The following is a 22,158-nucleotide window of genomic DNA, read 5'->3' on the forward strand; positions in this document are numbered from 1 at the left end:
GTGGTCATTGCTTAAACGTTTAACGGTACGCATATTCAGATTTCCTTTAGTTTTGAATCTTTAAAAGCATCTAAAGTCAGTTTGTCAAGTGGAAACTCCACAGGTCGCTCAACATGACAAGAACGAAAATGTTGCAGTCTCGGTTTGACTGAGCCTGTTCATGGACGGTAGTGTAAATGCATGCTACCGTCCACGCCCCACGGGTTGAGCAGAACTCAACATTTGCACATGCTACAAGTATAAAAAAAAATACAATTAAGAGACATCAGCAGATGTGTTCATACGGCGGTGCACATGTAACCTTCAATGATACACTAGCGTGTAATTCCATGAAAAGCGGCGTATGGTCCCCAGTTAAAATAATGGGTTTGCCCTAAACGAAAAAAAAAAAAAACAATAGGTAGAACTAAACAAACTGAAATTTAGAAAGGGGATCTGAGGTTATGGAGACCTCATTATCTAAACCCTATATTAACCGATCTTTATTTAAACATAAACAGAATGATACAAAACACTAAAATATTGATGTTCTGTAATACAGGAAAATTGGATTTTAATCACAATTCACTTACATAAAAATCCTGAAATGCAACAAAACTATGCTGTAACTTAAGTTAAATTTCGGTCTCAAAGAAAAACTAATTATCATTAAAATACTTAAGGAGAAAAACAGATGCATATTAAATCGTTCCGTATCCTACTTTTATTGAAATCAAACAAGGAAATAGCGTGCGTTTCCACGAATCTATAGACAAAATACATGGATAATGCAATAATATTACATTGATGCCACGGTTGGTTTTTATTACACTGCTTTAATGGTTTTATATAAATACCTAATATTGCTGGTAAACGTTTCTTTAATGTTTTATTATAAGAACAGGCAATATTTTAATGCTGAAATTAAAGTTTAATGACAGTGAAAATGCATTTCATAGACATTCTGTCTTGGAAATATTTTAAAAGACTGTGGAAGATCTGTAATTCTAAGATACTTATTTTTCATCATTTCTTATTAATGGCTTTATAGTCCATGATGTGCAGTATATCGGATATATTTAACAAATAACCAAGGCCTTCGAGCGGTTTGTCGTCTAATTTATCACGGTTCAGAGTTCGGATGCACAGGAATTGAACCACGAGGGCGTTAACCCGAGTGGTTTAATATCCAAGCATCTGAACGAAGAACCATGGTAAATTAGACGACAAACCACAAGAAGGCCTTCATTGTTTTCATTTTTACATGGTCGTTGAAATATGTTGATAAAAAGTATGCTGGGCTTCATTTATCCGAGTAGTAACGAACCGAACGTCTTGCATCAATATGACGTTATAATTGACGTCATGATGCTCTCTAACCAGTCCGCGCGTCAACCGTTGTTTATCGCAGATTCTAACACGACCAGCAAATGACCTATATACACATAGGAGAAAATCAATCAACGGTTATTTTGCGATAACCCATGCGCGTGCAAATTAGTGACGTCATCCTCTATGTATAGAATGATCTGTGCGTAGCACGAAGTATAGTTCATGTCGTAAAATGTAGTTACCATTTTTTCTAACACTGTTGATACTAGTATGTCGTGTTAGAATCGAAATAACAAGTTCCCAAGTAAGATTTATCGTAGAATAACCCGAGTTTTTTTTTTTCATTCTTATGCGAAACAATATATCACTCAGGCCTATGGCCTTCGTGATATATTCTTACGCATAAGAACTCAAAACACGGGTTATTCTACGATAAACCACACTTGGGAAGTTATTATTTCTTAAGTATACGGAGTTTGAACTTCTTCTTTGTTTAACTGGCAGACAAATCAAGCTCTGTTAGATTGTTATTACATAACTACCAGCAAATAAGCAAACCACGTTTGATAGCTATTATAAGCCTGCCTCCCAGGCTAAATCTTTTTTGATAAATACTTTAAACATAACATAGGTAAAATCTAAGTCTACAAAATAGCACATTTTTCCCTTCAGAGTACTTCCATCTACATAATAGAGAAAACCTATTCATGAGTAATATCACAGAACGAGCCTAGGGTCGACAGTCAGTCTATACCATTTTATACAGCTAATAAAGAATATTAGAGTAACGCATTAATTATTCCGGATCAGACACGATTTTAACGAAAAAAATCGCCTGCTTTGTCCCATTTTAAAACAACAACAACAACAACAACACCAACAACGGCAAAATACACCAAAAAAAAAAAAATAGAGGTAGAGATTTTTGTCTGAACATGCGAAAACAAGTGTATGAAGTTTTGTTTAAATTTCTTAAAATGCAAAAATTATAAACTTCTCATAAAAATGTTACCAAAGCATTGATTATAGAAACCAAAACGACTGGCTTACATAAAACATTAAGGTATTGGACCCCTAATAGCAGTGTTTAAAAATGGCATGTGCTTGGTATATTCTTAAAGTTGACCGTGTGGCACACAGTGTTGTATTACATTTTGCTCACTTCATTCAAAAATAATCTAGGGGCAGAAGTAGACCTACCTACATTTCTTCCACAATATGTAATGTAAAAAGTAAAGGCGAAATAGAGAACTTATACCGCATGTAACACAATATTTTTAAAGATATTTAACTCTGCCCCCTTCTGTTTCAGAAGTAAATTCATCTTGAATAACAAAACATCGCTTATCAAATGAAAAAATTCCACTTTAGTACAATAAATCAATAAAAGTCTTGATAAAAAGTAAAACCTTGCTAAAAAAGGAAATGGGAATTTGAAGTGGTTTAAAGTGAAATCTCAGAATATTTCAGTCAATATCCTTTAATATAGATTGCTTGTTTATCCCCATTATATCGGCTAAAGTAATTGAATGGTAATGTGAACAAGGAAATACACATCTGTAAGGAATAAAAAAACCCATTTAATTCAATCTTTCAACAACATATTTTTATGTTTTTTTCTGTTGCAGACGACAGCTTTGTGAATGGAGACGTAAAGTTCCAGCGGTATCTTAAATCTCTCCTCGATTAAGCTAAGCGTTATTGATGCAGAGAGAAGTTTTCTGATACTGTAATTGTAGAAACATTGTTTTAGAATGCATCTCTGTTCGCAGAAAGAATCACAATCGTTTTAGTACACGTCTCAGTTTTGGTTCGTTTTCTTCGTATTGTCCTGGATAGCGGTAGCATCCACTCTGAAATTATGGCCCTGTGGCAGCTGTCGGAGTATCATACGTGCATTTAACTCAATTAGATCTAGTCGTTCTGCGTGTTTTTTACAACTTTTAAGGAAGATTTGTATACAATGTTGTAATTGTTTTAATTTCATTTTATTCCGAAGAACCAGATTTTTTTCATCCCTGTTATTGATGATTATCTTCACGGGGCCTGGCCTTCGTTGGAAATGTGAGCAAAAACGTGTAACTGACACAATGTCAACATGTTTTGACACTTCATCACCCAATGCACGTATAATTGCTGAAGCGTGTTGTATTAAATCCTCACCATCTTGTAGCTCTGGCATGCCTGTAACTATGATCGATCTTTCCGCGGCATCAATGTTTTTTGGTCTAAATCTGTTTTGACCGTTTATCCTTTCCATAGTCTCGCTATTTGCGCACGAGGGGTTGAACTGTTTTTCTTCTAACATCTCTATCCTGCCCTGTAATGACTGAAAAATTGTCAAAACGGTGTCAGTACTAGTGCTCTCTTGTCTCTTTTGAAATATCGTCACATAGAGATATCACTGTTTATCTATTTCCTCCATAAATTCGTTTCTCAGTCTATCAGTTTAACTTTCCAGGGCGCAGCAGTTTCGTTCCTGGTTCGCCTTCATTTCTTCAACAGCCCCTACAAGCCAATCAAATTTATCTACTAAACTTTTATTTTCCATATTGCAATCTGTTAATGTTTTATTAGTGTTTCCTGGGGTTGGGGTTTAAAATACAGATAATGGTGTACTTGGTACTTTCATAAGTCCGATCATATAAAATACTTCTTCCACTGATCTCATAATCACTTTCATAATCTACACAATGTGACCCGCCATATTTGAATTGTTTGTTATTTCGATTCTCAATGTCATATTCACTACTTTTTTCCTTTTCTTTCTGTCTCTATACTTCTTGCCACGGTCCATACGTCGAGGTTTCTCAAATTTTACAATATATATCCAAAATATAATCTAAAACATCGTTTTAATACGAGTTTTTCGATGAAATTTCGAGAGCTAAAGGATGTTCGCCATATCATAACATCACGCGACCTTATATGAGGGGAATAAGCATAACAAAATTGTCCAACTTGCAAATATTTAAGAAATAATATATCTCATCCAGTGATTTGTCGTTGAATAAATATGGTCTGGAGTTCAGATGCGAAGGAATTATATCACGAGGGCGCAGCCCGAGTGATGCAATAATACGCATCTGAACGACAAACGATGATTTATTCAAGAGCAAATCACTAAACGAGATATATTATTTCGATTCTAACACGTTACCAACGATTTTTAAGTATATGCTTGACGACATTCATTAAAAAAATTGCCCGTTTCCAACCGGTTTCTTTTCCAGCGCGCCGCTATGCCGTTTGACGCCATGACGTAATAATTGTGACGTCAGAACAGTGATTTGTTGTAGTATAATTCACTGTTTTCTGCCTTCTTTGTTCAATAGGAAAATGAATCGGATCGTGTTAGAATAATATATATTTACGTATTCCGAAACGTGTGTATGATTTACCGGACTACAAGCACAGTCAAAGATATTTGCGCGGGTGTGGACGCATATTGGTATTTCGTCTTTTAAGACTTTGACATCAGTTCTATAAAACAAATAAATTGAAAACTTCAGTTAGATAAAAATTCAGTACGGAATATTTTGATCGTTTTTCTTTTCTCTTTTTCGTTTCTTTTTATTTATTTTTTTTTTGGTCTCAGTTTCTCGGACAGTTTGATATATAGTACTGGTTTGAACGCATTTGTAATTTGCGTTAGTGTATATTGTAATCAGTGTTAGTGTATAAAGTACATTGTTTTCGTATAGTTTTACTATCATAATCCTTCACTGATTTAAAAGTGATTGGGAACGAAGTTAATCGGAAAATAATTCCGTTCGTTACTTGAAAAAATTCTTATAACATGCTGTGGTTTATTTCCTTTGATTTCGTTAAACTGATATTTTTTATTATTGGTTTGGATTAAGTTGCCAATATTGATTGGAGTCTGTTAATGCAAGCAGTACGGTGTATGATATATCTGAAATAATGTTGTTGTTGTTGTTGTGTGTATGTTTTTTTGTGTTATTTTTTTTTTGCGCACGAGATAAATTACTTTAATATCAAACAACATTCCAGTGACAGATTTTGATCAGATGCAATATTAATGATTTTAAATCTATTTTATATAACAGAAGAGAGTATATTTGTTGTGCGTGTGAAACGATATAAAGTAGAGAAACGATGAAATAATGATGAAAACAGCTAATGATTTGACAAAACATTAACAGATATTTGCCACCATTTCAATACATCTCACTTATAGACGCAGTATCTTTTTATATATCTGTCATTATCTTCCAATAAAAACTGTAAGCTACATGTTAACAAACGTGCAGGGAATTCAGAAAACGTTCCTTTCGAAATTTAAATTCCATCGTCAACTATTTCAATACACTTAATTAAATGCGGCTGACTTTGACAACTCAACATAAGTATCGAGAGCTAAATCGTATAATGCAGAGACTTGAGTTAAGGGGACTAAAGATTTTTTTTATTTAAGATTAAATGCACGCAAATTTCGTGCGTTTAGTTTATTATAAATCACTTTGGGATTTTTTTGTCAAGTGAGTGCACGTTGTAAAAATGCAGATGATGTATAGAATTGAAAAATCAGTGGGTAATGTGTCTGCGAGTAAATCACCCGTAGAAGCACGGTCTAATGTGACAAGAAAGGTTTTAAAGCTCACTGTATGACTGTTTAGTGAGTATAGTACAAAATGTATAAAACATGTCCAGAAACCAATGCAAATATTCAACAGTTTTTACCACAACAGCTAGAATAGTTTTAAGGTAAAAATTATTGCAGTGTCATTTGCTTGTTAATACGATGTGCAACATATTTGTCTGCACATTGATTAGGGGAGGATTAGGCTAATTGTCGGCACATGGACGAGCATATTTTCTTCCTCCGACTGTTCATAACCTATCATCATTGCTATAAACATTATTATGATGTTATTATATGCCAAAGCGATCTACAGGTATTTTAGGCTGGAAAAATTATTTTTGCTTTATGTATAATGGATAATGCAGACATTATCACATTTTATATCATTATTGAAATATTTAGGTCTTTAGAGGTATTTCGGATAAATATGGTATTGTTTCTACTAAAACTAGTGTTTTTAAATATGTTTCCTTATCGCTATTATATAATTATGTTGTTTTTAAATATATTTCACGCTGTCTTTAGACTCATTTTCCTTTCTTTGATTTTTGTACTATGTTTAAGTTTTCTGCCTTTTAGATATTTTTCAGTAAAATCTACCATTATGTCAACGAGCTGTACATTTAAAATAGGGTAAAGCGCATGTGCAATCTTCTAGACCAACACTCCGAAAACTATTGTCGATCAATACAGAAAATAATTAACAAAACCACTGACAATAACTTTCTAAAGGAAAGTCTGATAAAAATCACTTGAAAATGTTTTTTTTTCTTTCTTTAACAGGAAGACATAAAAATAATCATTTAAAGGAACTTCATAATAGCCCATACCTGAATGAAACATTGTAAATTGATACTTTAGTCTGTTTGAAAACAAGTCTGACAGCTGATGTCAGATCTGACGAATAATAGGCAAAATATTAAACTATTATTTATAATGAGAACTTTTCTAATTAATCATAGGTTCTTCACTACTTTTAATATTTATGTATAACTGCACGCACAGTTTCTATTATTTCTTACAGCAAATAAGAATATATGTACGACATTTGCCACAAACAGCCACACTAGGTGGACGTTTACTAAAGACCTGTCATTCTTGCACAAACCCTTTGATTTTTGCCGATTTTGGGCATGCACAAACAGGGAAAAACGTGTACAAACAAGGAGATTCTCCTGAACACGTGCTGTTGGTGAACGTTTTGGATATGCTGTTGCGGGTCCATTTAAGCAATTTAGTATGGTCCCTGAGTTTGGACCGAAGTCGAAAGGTCCTAGACTTATTAAATCTTTTCATCTGCATTTTTAGTAAAAATATCATTTTTCAACCTAACTTTACTTTAACTTGTAATAAGTGCTACCTCTCTTGATACGCGACAGCATTGACATTCTGTATTATGGTATTAATATGTGTATTTTACTCAAAATAAGTTTACACGACGCGATTTAATCCCGGAAAATGATAGACAAATAACATTTACAAAAACACAATTTCGTGTTTTAAATTCATTTAAGTCGAGAAAGTTGACATGATTACTTTAAATCTTACATTACAACATTTTAAAATGTTTGTCTACTTAAATTACACAACTATGCAGCCTACTGATGTGTAATGTCAGGCATACATGTGGAAGCTGAAAGTGTTGAGCTGTAAACGTTAAGTTTGATGGAATGTTCCATCGTTAAGGAACATCTGATGGACATGAGGTATTTATTTGATAATTTTCAATTTATTTGTAGATCTCACCAACCATGTTTGGGTTAATAAATCCAATCTGAGTTGATAACATCGATGCTAGAGAATTCAAATTATTGTGGTTTTCAAACTTTGATCGAGACGGGGCGGGGTGCAAAGCAAACTTTTCTAAGTTGATCTAAAAAATAAAAAGGCATAATGATTTCATTAAGGGTATAATTATGAAAAGTATATATATCGATTTCTATTATACGATAATGTCACAAGGGACTGAATGAACCAGTCACTGAATCAGCACCTCTCGGCAACTGTACGTTGTTTAAATGCAGGATGTCGTAGTGTCGTGTAAAGCTAAACTTTTCATTATGTACAGATTTATCGAAGAAAGCAGGAGTCACACTTATAGTGCAGGCATATATTTTACATAAATTCAAAAAGAAATTACCACGTCAAGAAAATGTCTCGACATGTTTAAAACATACAAAGTTACTGTAGGCCCCGGAAAGGCATAAATAAAACATGTGCTCATAACAACGTGAAACGGCCGACTTTGGTCAGTCAAGTTAACTGTCCTGTATTTTCGATATTTTCAGCACTTTGTTGTGTTTTATGCAAAACTAACACACGTTTCTTCTGTTCAACAACATCTGCAGAATCCCTCGGGCTATGTTGGTGCACGAGTCCACCAATCCCTCGGGCTATATTGGTGCACGAGCTCACCAATCCCTCGGGCTATGTTGGTGCACGAGCCCACCATTCCCTCGGGATTCTGCAGATGTTGATACTTTAAAAAAGGCGTCAACACTTCATTCGGTTCTTTTGAAGTATACAATTTATGTTGAGGTTTGAGAACAAATTGTGGTTGCCATTATTTGCGTATTCTGATAAAGTTTAATAACCTAAATATGCACAACATAGTCTAAAGAAAGTTTGAATGCGTAGGAAAAAGCAATTTCTTCGTGGGTAAATTGCAGGATAATTGCAGTGGGAAATACGATATACTGATTGATTGGCGTAGTTTATTACAACCGCAATACTTCAAGCTTAAAACATGTTTTACGGTCGCGTATTTTAAAGCGTTTAAGGGCAAACACTGGATTTTGCTATAATATTCAATATTGATCCTATATAAGTCCCCTACTGGTTGAAAACCAGTTTCGGGAACTATAGGAATGCACTTTTCCGTCCGTCATTCCGTCCTTACTTCCGTCCCGCCGTCCGTCCGGTCTATAACTTTGTCATGCCAAACAGGATTTAAATATTAGTTGACACAAATATTACCCTGGATGAGACAACGTGTCATGCTAAAACCCGGACCCTTAGCCGAAAGGTCAAGGTCACACTTGGAAGTCAAAAGCCAAAAGGGCTTTATTCCTGTCCAGTCTGTAACTCAACAATCCTTAAAGATATTTATGATATTACTTGGCAAAAATGTTCACCACCATGAGACGGAATGTCATGGGCAAGAACCAGGTCCGTAGGTCTAAGGTCAAGGTCACATTTCGAGGCCAAAGGTCAGATACAAGATTGACTTTGTCCGGAGCATTTCTTCTTCATGCGTGAAGGGATTTTAATGTAACTTGGCACAAATGTTCATTATCATGAGAGGGATTGTCTTGCGCAGAACCATGTCCCTAGGTCTGAGGTCAAAGTCACACTTAGAGGTCAAAGGTCAAAGTCAAGAATGACTTTGTCCGGAGAATTTCTTCTTCGTGCATGGAGGGATTTTGATGTAACTTGGCACAAATGTTCACCACGATGAGACACCCTTGTTTTTAGAATTACTTCCCTTTGTTGTTACTATAAATAGCTTATATTTTTATTACTGGCCGTAGGGAAAAACCGAGACCTCTTTTCTGTGGTACAACATGCATGTTACATCCAATGTTTAGGTGTGTTTTGACCTACATCTACCTAGTAAAGAGTTATGTTGGATTTATATTATATATGATTTTTTTAGGATTAACTTCCCTTTGTTGTAACTATAAATAACAATAGAGAAAATTAGGTGCCTTCCAGTAGGGGACTTTGTATTGCACAGTAATACTGCATTCACTTGTTTTCTTCAGTATAACGAGGTGACCAATGCGTCATGCGTCGATATGGTGTATAAAATACTTCTATAAAAAAGTCCTGCGTAATAAAAACTGCACGTTTGTCATGGCGTATAAAAATGCGTTTCATGTTTTCTAAAATTAACCAGAATACTTACGATATAACTAGACACAATACGTATGAAAAGAAACAAATTGAAACAGTTCGATATTCATCAGCTGTAATACAATAGTATAGGTTTTTAATCACATCCATTTGCATACAGAACTGTAACTGGCACGCAATCTCAGAAACATTTCCCGTAATTCTCCATATAATTGACTCTCAGAGGAAGCTACTCTCTTCCCTGATCTAGACAAAGTGTTATTTAACTGGCATATGCTGGTATATCATTTGATTAAATTTTTTAATTTGACTACAATAAAGATCTTATCTTATTCTTTTAAAGATACATAAAAGTTTTAAAATGCCTGCGATTCCTAGTATTGTAATAAAGAAAGGTGTATTATGTTTCACCAATAAAAATATAAACATCATGTTATTAGTTAAGTTTATCTTCAAGATAAAAAAAACCGCTTCTCTGCAAGAATTGAAATCGAACACACCCTTTCATATGTTTTAAAAGAAATTTTGGAGATTTGGTTGCCAATATCATACTGTTCCCAGGTCAAAATATTCTTCAGTTGTTCAAAGTGGAAATGAAACTATTGGTGTTATACCCCGGGTTATTTTGACTAAAATCCTACTGTTTTCAGATTTCGGTGGTTAGTTCGACTTTTCTGCACACATGCGCACTAAGCTTTGACAAAAGCTCGCTTGTAATGATATTCATTAATACAGCTAAATGGGATTTTAATCAAAGTTCATTTGCATAGAGATCCGGAGCTAACACGCAATGATTGCAATATAATGTTATATAGGGTTACAAGTTATTAAATTACAGACTCAAAGAAGAAATAATATTACTGAAAAATATTTCAGGAGAAAAAACAGATGCACATTGTGCTTGTTTTTGTTGCGGTGGAAATACACAAACATGCTTTTCCGCTAAAAATGTCGGAATAATTTTATGAGACAACCTTAATGGCTTTATATAAATGTATAATTCATTTACAAGTAATCGGGTAAAAGTTTCTATGATATTCTTTAACGATTATGGATGCCACTTAATTGCTTAATTATTTCTATGTTTATGCACAAAATATAGCTTTTATCCGCGTTTGTGCAAGCATTTTGCTCTGTTATTCGTGCATCTACTTATTTTCATTTCTTGTGATCTATTCTTACCTTTTATCTTTTGTTAAAAGTTATGCAAGCAATTTCAGAAATGTCAATAATGTGGTACTAATGAATGAAATAGTCCTGAGCCTGACATGGACAAAATGGGTTTAGGTAAGAAAAATTGGGATTTTAAAGAGTGTTTGTTGAATATTTATGTCATTCCTATTGCTCTAGTGTCTATATATCAATTCTAAATGCGCTACAGATCAGTTCATACAAGTTTCCAGATTTCTTTTTTAAAAAAAAAACTATCTGAATTATAAATGCTTGTGTTAAAAAGCGTCCGTTAATCGACTTCAAACTATTTAATATATCAACAAGTAACACAACATTATCACATGTATTGTTTATTCTGTGATTGATATGTGATTACAAATGCTCTGCTGTCTGTAATTATTTTTATTGCCGTGAAGTTAACACATTCATTAATGAAAGTCATTATATGCAATTTCTGGTCTTAATAATGTAAAAAAAAAACACGCAAATCCGAACAGTTTCATAGGGTGACTTACATCCAAGAATATGTTGTTCCGCAAAGAATTCCGTCTTTATAGCAACTCCATTAACAAAGAAAAGTCAATAAAGTACTTGATAATAAAATGATATTGCGTGGTATAATTACATAAATCATTCGCAATGCGTGATATAATTAAATAAGATAATACCTTAATTCAGCTTCTTACATTATTGTATAATTGAACGTATCTAGACAGTATGATTGTTGATTCTCCGCAGCAAAGTGCGTTTTATCTGAACCCGCCTACCTTCTTGTAACTTTAATTGGGTTAATTACAGAATTTAACCTTTTGCAGAACAAATGCACGCAATACTTCAGTAACAATATAACTTTTTTGAAACAGTACTCAGTTTTAACCTATTAGCTTCAACGCTAACTTCAAATGCATGTAAGAATCAGTCATTGAATGATCCTCTGCCGCTCTTTCAATCCGATAAAATAATACTACAGAATATTAAACAGAATATATGGATATCTACAACATGAACCTTGATAGCAAAAACATTGTAATCTTTAATAGCTTTTCTCTGTAACTAAAGGGGACTATTATAATAAAATAACCTTTGCAAGTATAATGCGGTTTCGTAAATCCAGTTTGGCTATATGTGAGATCTTTTATTGTTTATTGGAATTCTGATGTTTACAGCTGGTTTTGAAAACTATAATGCTTCAAACAATCTTTTTATTTTATTTGTAAATAATGGAATCTTGAATATAAATAAAAAAATCGTCCATACATACGCATTAGCTGCTGTTCAAACGAACTTATATAAATGTTTTATAACTTCTGTTCAGTATTTTTCATATAAATAGTATATACTTCAAAACAAGTTCTATTAAATGTTACTGTTTAGACGAGTCAAGGATGGATATTTTAGGAAAATACATTTAATCGTGCAGAAGCAAGAACGATTATTTATCCCCAGGAATACGTCACCGTGTTTAATTGTACTAATATAAAAACTACGCAACGTTAAACTAGGTAGAAATGATTATCATTCGACAGCCAATTTTAATATTGATTTTAAAGGAATAGTGCCGTATCATGATGATGCGAATGCTGCGTCCATGCTTAATGGCAAGGTCGATAAAGTTATTTAGCAATAATTGGCCCATAGCAGCGGTTTAAGCGGAACTCTATATAAATTTGATAGACTCCATGATCCTAAAAGAAAAGAAAATATTGCAACACAATGTTCAAAGACTTGAACAGTTTTTACAACCGCCACGGTGCACGTAAAATCTTAAAAAAGATCCTTTGGAAGCTAAGAAAAAATACAATGTAGCTAACATAAGAAAAGACTCGGTTAGATTGAGTCCAGTCATTAACTGAAAACAAATTGCAAATCGGTCAGAAAGTTAAATTATAAAAATACAAATTGAACTGTCTCTTTTCCTCCTTCATATTTATCAGAAAGCATCATTATCCGTAGAATCTACATTTATTGAAGTATTTGATTTGGTAGTTTTAAATGTATTTAATATTGTTGATATTGAAAGTTCTTTAATTACAGAAAGTTAAAAAGTATGTCCTCTCTGTACAGACAGTGTGATTCAGTTGCAATGTTGCAATCTTTAACACTTTTACAATTATAATAGTTCATTTTATCCACCCTTGACATGACACGCACAAAGTGACGGAAATATATACTATGCTATTATAAAAGCTATAAAAAGTAAAAAAGCAAGCGATTCTTGGAGAACTCTGCTGTAAATTGTCAAAATGTCATTTCTCAAACTGATACTGTTACTGATATGTTGCAAGAACATGTGTTGAAAACCAGGTTCCATTGGAAAATGAATTTGGAACAAGACAATTTACTGATATCGGATGATGTAAATGTGATGATTTCTTCTCCGTTCAACTTAGATACTAGTACTTACTACAGATGGCAATAAATTACAACCAATACTTTAGGAGAAAGGCAACTTGTCACAGCTTCTTCTTTTTTGAAAGCATGCTCAACACCACACAGTTGGATGCCCTCCAACACCAATGCTATAACCACCACCTGGGCTTCACCCGCTGCCGTGATTTTGGTGTCAGTCAGTCTAAAGCATTCGACATGCACTCTAATATAATTAATTTAAAGAAAAAAATTGAAATTTAAGTAGTGAAATATATTTCAAAAAGCGATTAAAATTGTACAGTGTGGTTATAAGTGTTTCATAAACTAGGAGCGTAGGTGCTTTAAAATAGTAACTCGGACTCAAAACTATATACGAGAATAGGAAACCATCAAGAATCTTAATTAATCTGTCTTTTAAAAAAGTTTACTTTTTTCAGTCTATCTAGATAATTTCATTGTCAAGGCTTCACAGTTTTGTTGTTTGAATATTTAGTAAAACTTTCTCAAGAATCCTCTCTTACACTGCAGTGTTTAACGATATTTTAGATACAATCTTCATGCATATAATGAACTTCTATCGTCCTATCTGTCATAGTATTGCCTTTCTTGCATTTGTATCAACATAATTGAGAATTGGAATACATGCGTCGATATGTAATTTAAAAGTTTGATCGGTGTAAACAATAGTACATTAGAAATTACAGTCAAAGTGAAAATTCAACTTTTCGCTGCATTGGTCGTGGACTAAAAAGCCGCACGGAATGGTTTGGGAAAGTAGTTTATTGGAAAACTGAACAGACGAGAATATTCCGTTCATTATTTGGTTGCCTGCTATAACAGCATGTTGCAGTTCATTTCCTTTGATTCATTAAATGTATTAATGTTCTTATTATTTGTTTTGGATTAAAGTACCAATTTGGGAGTACCTAATAAATGAACTCTTAATATTGTATTACAAAAAGTAATTTGTATGATTACAAATTAATAATTATACTGGGAAATGTGCGGGACTCCAGTTATTTATTACACGCTTGGAACAAACTTATCAGCCGATCAGAGTGAATATTAAATATTATCATGTGTTCGTAAATATTATTCTGAATTGATTGAGATGAGACAGAATTCATATAAATACAGTGGAGTATTTTCTAGTTGGATAACATACTGAAATGTCTTGGATTGCAAATAAAATACAGTATATGCAGGGAGTGTTACTTTTGACACTCGTAACCGTTTGTGTAGCAGGTAAGATAAATCTGAAAAAGAGATGTTTGTGCTAACGATACCTTAATATTGTACGATAGATATTGCCTTAATATGAGCTAAATATGAAAAATTATTTGGTACGAAATTAATATATTACAGTAGATATTGCCTTAATATGAGCTAAATATGAAAAATTATTTGGTACGAAATTAATATATTACAATAGATATTGCCTTAATATGAGCTAAATATGAAAAATTATTTGGTACGAAATTAATATATTACAATAGATATTGCCTTAATATGACCTTAATATGAAATATTATTTAGTATGAAATTTACATTTTACAATAGATATTTTATATATTTCAATAGATATTGCCTTAACATAAGATATCATTTAGTACGAAATTCATATTTTACGATAGATATTGCTTAAATATGAAATATTGTTTGGTTGACAATTAATGTTTTACGACACATATTGCCTTAATATGAAACGTAATTAGGAAGATGTTTATTAGCAAACAATTTTGCATTCACAATGTTACAATACAGTCTTCATATTCATACATGTCTATCATCTTACATTCCTTTCAACCATTGATTAAAAACCAATATTATTAAATTCATTAGATGATCACATACGTGAGACGTGAACTAAAAGCAAACAACATTGAACTATGCGTTAATATCCGAAAATATATATTATTATAAAAATACGACCATCGCATGATTGTTTAAATTAATAAACTAATTGACCAGCGTTAAAGGAAACAAAAAGTGTTTAACTAGAATGTTTATATCCGTTGAAAGAGCAAGTGTGTGCTGAGAAACCGATGGTTTACAGAATGAAAACTGATTGGTAATTACAGAATAACCACGTCAATTGTCATTGTGAAATCAAAGATTTCTAGCTTAAAGTGCCAGTGGAATTGATATATTATGATATAATATTTAACTTAAATCTAAAATTGAATTCAAATATATTTGGATTAAAGTTTGGTGTATTTTTCTTTCATGTAACATTTACATGTCAGAAATGCAAAACATGGTGTTATTTATTAGTTTAAACTAATTTATTTTTAGTTTGACTATAATGAAATCTTCAGGCTTATTTGAACAACTCTCGAACCAGCTTCCTGGAAAAAATTAGTGCTGGTGTCATATGAGAAGGCATGATGGTGACCCTAGTGGGGCTCGAACCCACCACACCGGGTTGAGCGCCAGACACCTATTATCCGATACTTTATTTCAGAAAATACAATTTGTGCGAAAACAAATACAAACATACAACTCTGCAACACAACGACTAAAATAGAACAAATCAGAAATTATGGCAGTGTCATTATCTCGTTACTAAAATGTGCAACCCATTTGTCAGAACAGTGGTATGAAAAGGTTGATATAATAACTTACACTTGAAAGCATTTTTCCTTTCCTCCGACTGTTCATAATATATCATCGTTGCACTAACAATAATTATGCGTATTGTGCCAAAGTGATCTGTAGGTATTTTGAGATATTCAGGCTAAAATATTAGTGTTGCTGTCTAACTGTTATGTTTAATGAAGAATGCAGACGTACCAAAATTTCTGTGATCTATATTTTTGCGGTCTATGAAAAAGTTTTAAGGCCAGAATTTTTCTGTTTTCTTGGTTTTATTTGCTATCAAGTTAACTGTTTTTTATGTTTGGAAGGAATTTATGCTTGAAAATTTAGTTTTGCTTTCTTACCGTGTGGAATGATGAAGGGAGATTTTTCTCGCCGTTTGTAACATTTTATTTATCACCTCACTTTGGGTGTAGAATTCTTCATGTGTGGAAGCCATTCAGGTCGATGGTTATACTCAGGTACCCGCCCTTGTCTGAAACAATGCGGTGTCTTCATCCGCCATCAAAAGGTGGAAAAGCAGCCGTATGACATAAATTTTGTTGATGGGACTCTAAACTTGAAAATATTTTATATTGGTTTTTCTAGTCTGTACTTCAAGCTAGAATTTTTCTTCGTTTTATTTGTGTGTCTTATTTTTTCTTGTTCTAACTAGTGTGTAAAAAAGAGTTAACACTTATGCCGCTCCGTGCATCTGGCAAGATAGAAAATATATCTAAATGACTTCGCACATACAGACAGTGCATATTTCATTTTTTACCCCAGACATCTTAAAACCATTTCCGATTTATATAGAGAATAATTAATTTAATTGCTGTTTTTAGTTTTCTAAAGAAAGATTTGATGTAAATTACAAAGAAAATGAGAACGTTTAACGCCAAATACCTGAAGCAGCAAATAACATTCTGCTTGAAGCAAGTCAGATACCTGATGTCTAATTTAACGGAAGCTATACCCATGGTTGTCTCTAACTTATACACTTGTAAAACATAATGTTTTCTACGCCTTGTACTGTTATGTGATAATGCACGTAGTTTATAGAAATTATATTAAAAATATAGTAAATAGAATTTTCCTACAGCAAGTAATTAAGACGGATGACTGAATATATATACATCTTACTCTTTCAACAGTAGTTCAGATATGTAACGATGGTCTTTATACATTACACAATGTTCTAGAAGTGCTGGCTTAATTCAAAAGACAAACGGAAAAGAACTTGTGGAATAGATAAAAACTTTAAACTCAAAAACTTTATTGTCGGACAGTTTAAAAATATGACTTATACTAGCGGCACTTTTATTCTCTCATGACAGATATTGTAGATTATTCCACATGGAGCTATATATAGCTATTAGTATTTTCCCTATTCAACAATAGATGCTTATTAGTGTTGAATAACTTAGTTATGCTCCCAAAGGTTTTTTCTATATATCAATATAATGAATAAGAAAAAGCAATTAACCTTGGTAATAAATTAACGTTAGCAGTACGAAATACTGATTGATAGGTGTAGTTAAATAGAAACTGCTAAATAAAATTTGTCACGTGTTTTGAAACAATTTCAGCACAGTGTTACTTCCCCTTATCGGTATTTGATAGACTGATTCTGAAGCACTTAAAACGGATTCAGACAAATACGTCTTTGCTAAAAGACGCAAGTAAGTTTGTGTAGCATAGCCAAGTGACATGAGCGCGTCAATACGGTAATAATAGGTTTTTTATTTTTGAAATTCACCGAGCTGATTTTTGAAAAATTGATTTATCGAATGAGGTCATATGTATATTAGATATATAGATTAGATAAAATATATTAGATAAAGTTTTTAAGATAGTTGATCCGCAATGAGTCGACGAATCCCGTATTCCCCGCATGCGATTCCGGTATTCTTCTGAATTGATGGAAGTCATATTCACGTTGATCTGTAATGTCGAATTGCCTAACGAGAATACATTTGTTATTGTTATTACAAGACCACTGCCTTATAATGTTAGGTATAGGGTGTATAAAACGCATTTCACATGATTGTACTCTAACCCCGGTGTCTTTAAGTTAGGAAATAAGGTTATATAATACGTCTGTATCATCACAACACAGGATCGTGCTAATTGGAGCAGCCGTTGTATATTCATCATCTATAATACAGAAAGAATTGGTTTTTAATCACGCTCATTTGCATATAGAACTGTAACTGACACGCACTCTCAGAAACTAAATCACGATATAATTGACCCTGAGAGAAATCTCAAATCGCTCTATTTTGTAAAAAAAGCTGTATTTACAAATACCCTCAGCTCTAGCGTTAACTAATCTAAATATGATAGTGATGGACTAAAACAGGAAACTTAATTTTAATAAGACTACAAAAAGAAATGTGATCATTACGCATCTATAATTCTTCTACAGTTAACTAATAATAGTTTTAACCACTTTATTCCTGCAAAAATGTTTTAAAGTATTGTAGTAAATCAGTGAAAGATTTTGTAATATGTTTTTAAACTTTAAAAGAAATATAATTTTATTGCTGAAGATATGTCGGCGACATTTCTCAGACAATTAAGATAGGAAATATTTAAACGTTCAGTGCTCAAAAAAGACACGCTATAAGTACGCATACGCCTTAACCTCCTCCGCAAAATGAAATGATACATGCACAAAATACTAAGAAAATGTAAAATATATAAATAAGAACAGAAAATAATTGGAACGCTCAGTTGTAGAACACTTTCGAGGTCTACTTTCATTGTGCGCACCAAACCTCAATCTTCATACCCAACTTATTCTAGTTTACAGACAGAACAATGTATATTAATGTCAGATACAATATTATTACATACAATTACGCAATTGTTTTAAAAGGCATGTTACGTAAAAATTGCTCGTGTCAATATTATAACTAAAACATAAGATAAAGAAAGATTCATGGGCCGGCATATAAGAAATTGTCAATTGCCAAAACAGATATCAGTAGCAAACGAAACAGTCATACCTATTGAAATATATATTTTGCAGAATACATGAAAAGTTTGCGAGCTGGAAGATAATGCACATTGCGTGATAGAAGCCAGCGTGAGCGCACATTAATACATTTATATTGACAACAAACAGACATATATAATATGTTATATTACCACCTGTACGGAGAGCTGTTTACAGGCAGCGTTTAGATTGACATATTATTTGCAACACTTAGTGTTACATGAGGTGTGTTGTCTATCACTATATGTGATATAATATCAGAGTTCAGCACTTACACAATTTACACTGATTGCACTTTTTGGCCTAACATCTTTGATAACGATGTTCTTGCTAGTAGTTGGCGGAATGAGTTAAGAAATGTTTCATGGCATGTACCATGATTAAGTGATATCTTACATTTGTGAGCCAAAAAGAAATTTCTGCCCAGACCAAATGACGATATTTTTACATTGTCCTGTTAATGAGATAGCTGGTAAGAGGGTGGAGATACTCTGGCAAGAGGGTGGAGATACAGGGTGGAGATACTGATGATGCATCTAGAGTGTACCTTCTTTTTATGAAATACTTATTTCTTATAGTTTGGTTAATTGGGACAGTTTTTGTTAGCTTTTTCAAAAGCTAGTACTATATTCTTTTAACACGGGTAACAGATCGTTATTTTCAACTTGAAACTTAAGTTACTTACAGGAAAGTCTTTTAGTAAACTTTTCTTTCATTTTTCAGTATTTTTCGCTTGTAGGTGATAAATTATCTGTACATGTATATATTTAATGTTGCACACACAATCGTTAGCTTATTTATCGCTATATTGAATGTTTTATAAAGATGAGAAGAATTGACTTCCCTAAGAGTGTAGAAATTATGTTGACCTAGACGATACACTGATATTGCGAGGTGAAATTGCATGGAAACTACTTTATCTACAGCTTTAATGTAATCGAAGGAAAGTCAACGATATAAAAAGCCTCGGAAAAAAAGCAATTTGTCTGACATCTCTATGCTTTTAGAGGGAAAGACCGGGATATATTTGATTTATTTAGATTTACACACAAATATTACGGAAACTTAATTCATTTGAGGGTATTTAATGTTTTTACTAGAGGTTTTTATATTTTCCTAATAAAAGACATGACTAAACGATACTTACTCTTGTCCTAAATAACCTTAATACAAGTGTATAAAATTGTACAGTAGATATGTAGTTCCAAATTCATATAGAGTCTTTTTTTACAAGATAAACATACTCGAACGTGCTTTTGTCACAGGGTGAGAAAAAATCATCCTGTGATACTTGACATGCAAACGCAGCCGCCAATGGTTACCGGACTGAGTACTGATCCAGATCCACCGGAACAGAGCTAAAGATAGTCCAGAGAACAAAGACACGAGACATTTCTAAATATGTTAGGTGTAATTTGATTAGAGGTAAGAGCTTAGATACGCGGGTGTATTGAGCCCGTGGACTTCTATGATAAAATTGTCGGTACGTTTTTTTTTAAATGTTCACCATTGGGTTAATAAAATTAAATAAAGGTTATTTTAAAATGAATCTGCCTTTAAGAAATAACAAATAAAGTGACGCTTTTACAAAATACAATTCTAACAAGCGTATGCAAGAAGATTTCAGTTTTTAATAAACAAAAAAAAAAACAAAAAACAAAAAAAAAAAAAACAACAACAACAAAAATATCACTTTGTAGTACTAATCGCTGTCGGACGTCAGAAATTTGGTGTTTGAGATTATAATATGAATAAAGAAACAAGAAGTAGGAAAAAATAATTTCATTTCCTTGAGATTTGAATTGAAGCAGAATGTGTCACAATGAAAATTAGCACTTTCGTTTTCTTTGAATATATTCCATTATGGCAATCAGCGTAACGTGTTTCTGATTTATTAGGATGAAGAGGTTCTTCTTCTGTCGGGAATTTTTTGCATAATGAATGTCAATCAAGCACTTGCGACTACCAGTTTCTGTGTTGTTAAGAAGGTTGTTTATGACAGATACTTGCGTGAAAAATGCAGATTTTTGAAAACCCTTAATTATGAAGCTCTTTTAGACAAAACACCGTAATAATTTTCGCATACCAGCTGTTCTGTCAATCATACTTTGATATATTTTCTCTCTTTTCACCAGTTTTATTTTATATTTCTTATTAGTGCGGTTGGTTCATATGCAGCAGGAACATTACAAAAGCCAAACCTTGTGAAGCGTTTCTAATTATATATCTTCTTTGTGTTTCGACCAGGGAGCTGTTTTAACAATGTACACCCGAGAGAAGATAGGACAGTGGTCGTCTAAGGACTCTTTCAACTGCTGTATTTTCGCATATTCTACAATTCTGTGATGAAAATTCTTATCATAACAGGAGGTCCCAGTGTTGCAGAAAGGTTAAACCATATCGCCGTTGCGTCCACGTTTTAACAGAAGAAAATAGCATTTGTATTGCTCAGTGAAATACCGGTGTGTAATAGTAATAACAGACAAATAATAGGTAAAGACAAAACAACATTAACATTAAATATAAGTTAGTAATTCTGTAAAACAAGCACAAAGAAGAAAAAGATATAACAATTGAATAAAACCACATTTTCTCAGTATGTTAATAGTATGCCTGCGGGGAACAAAACAACATTGAATGTGAGCCGCATTGTGGATTCATTACACTGATATAATAGAAACACATGATATTGTTTTCCTAACCTGTTAACGCCATAGCCACTTAAAGGTCCAATACTAAGGAAAGTGAACATTTTAATTTCTTTTAAAAAGCACAGAAACTATTTCGTTTTATTGGAAAATGAAAGTTGGTATGTAGAAATTCGAAATAAATCGCAGTGTATGTACAATTATTTTTCTATGAAGTATGAAGAAAGTTAAAAAGACCTGGGGGGTCATTCTGTCGATTCATTAAAATTTCAACATAATACACATAAATTTCTTTGAGTTCCAAAGACCTTCTGTAAATTTTGACCTGCCAATCTTCATTATTTAGTGTCTTGCACAAGTCTATGCACTGGCTATGAAAAAAATTGGCAACTCACTTTCCCTTAGTAATGGACCTTTAATAAAAAGTCATGTCAACTGAGCGTTGTTGTGGTAAGGGTGCAGTGTAGTGAAAATGACCGATTGTTTGGGTCAAGATGTTATATTGTTTTTTTAATACAATTCTTAGTAATGTGTATAGTTATTATTATTATTATTATTAAGTATTGCATTTATACAGCACGCGTTTCACGTGAGCAACATGAACAAACATGTATTAC

The 22,158-nt window shown here is 32.9% G+C and overlaps 1 protein-coding gene across 2 annotated transcripts in view; it reads left to right on the top strand.

The window, feature by feature from the left end:
• LOC123523219 (uncharacterized) overlaps positions 1 to 22,158 on the top strand; it is a 92,978-nt gene that overhangs the window by 23,227 nt on the left and 47,593 nt on the right. Inside the window, exon 1 of one of the 2 annotated variants that reach the window (XM_045300930.2) lies at positions 14,135 to 14,560. The exons of the other annotated variant lie outside the window; for it this stretch is intronic. Coding sequence (XP_045156865.2) covers positions 14,485 to 14,560 — 76 coding nt within the window. The 5' untranslated portion in view covers positions 14,135 to 14,484. Of the gene's footprint in view, positions 1 to 14,134; positions 14,561 to 22,158 lie in introns of those variants that run through there. 2 annotated transcript variants of the gene reach the window in all.

This window comes from Mercenaria mercenaria, chromosome 8, assembly GCF_021730395.1.
Source record: "Mercenaria mercenaria strain notata chromosome 8, MADL_Memer_1, whole genome shotgun sequence".
Classification (NCBI taxonomy): domain Eukaryota; kingdom Metazoa; phylum Mollusca; class Bivalvia; order Venerida; family Veneridae; genus Mercenaria; species Mercenaria mercenaria.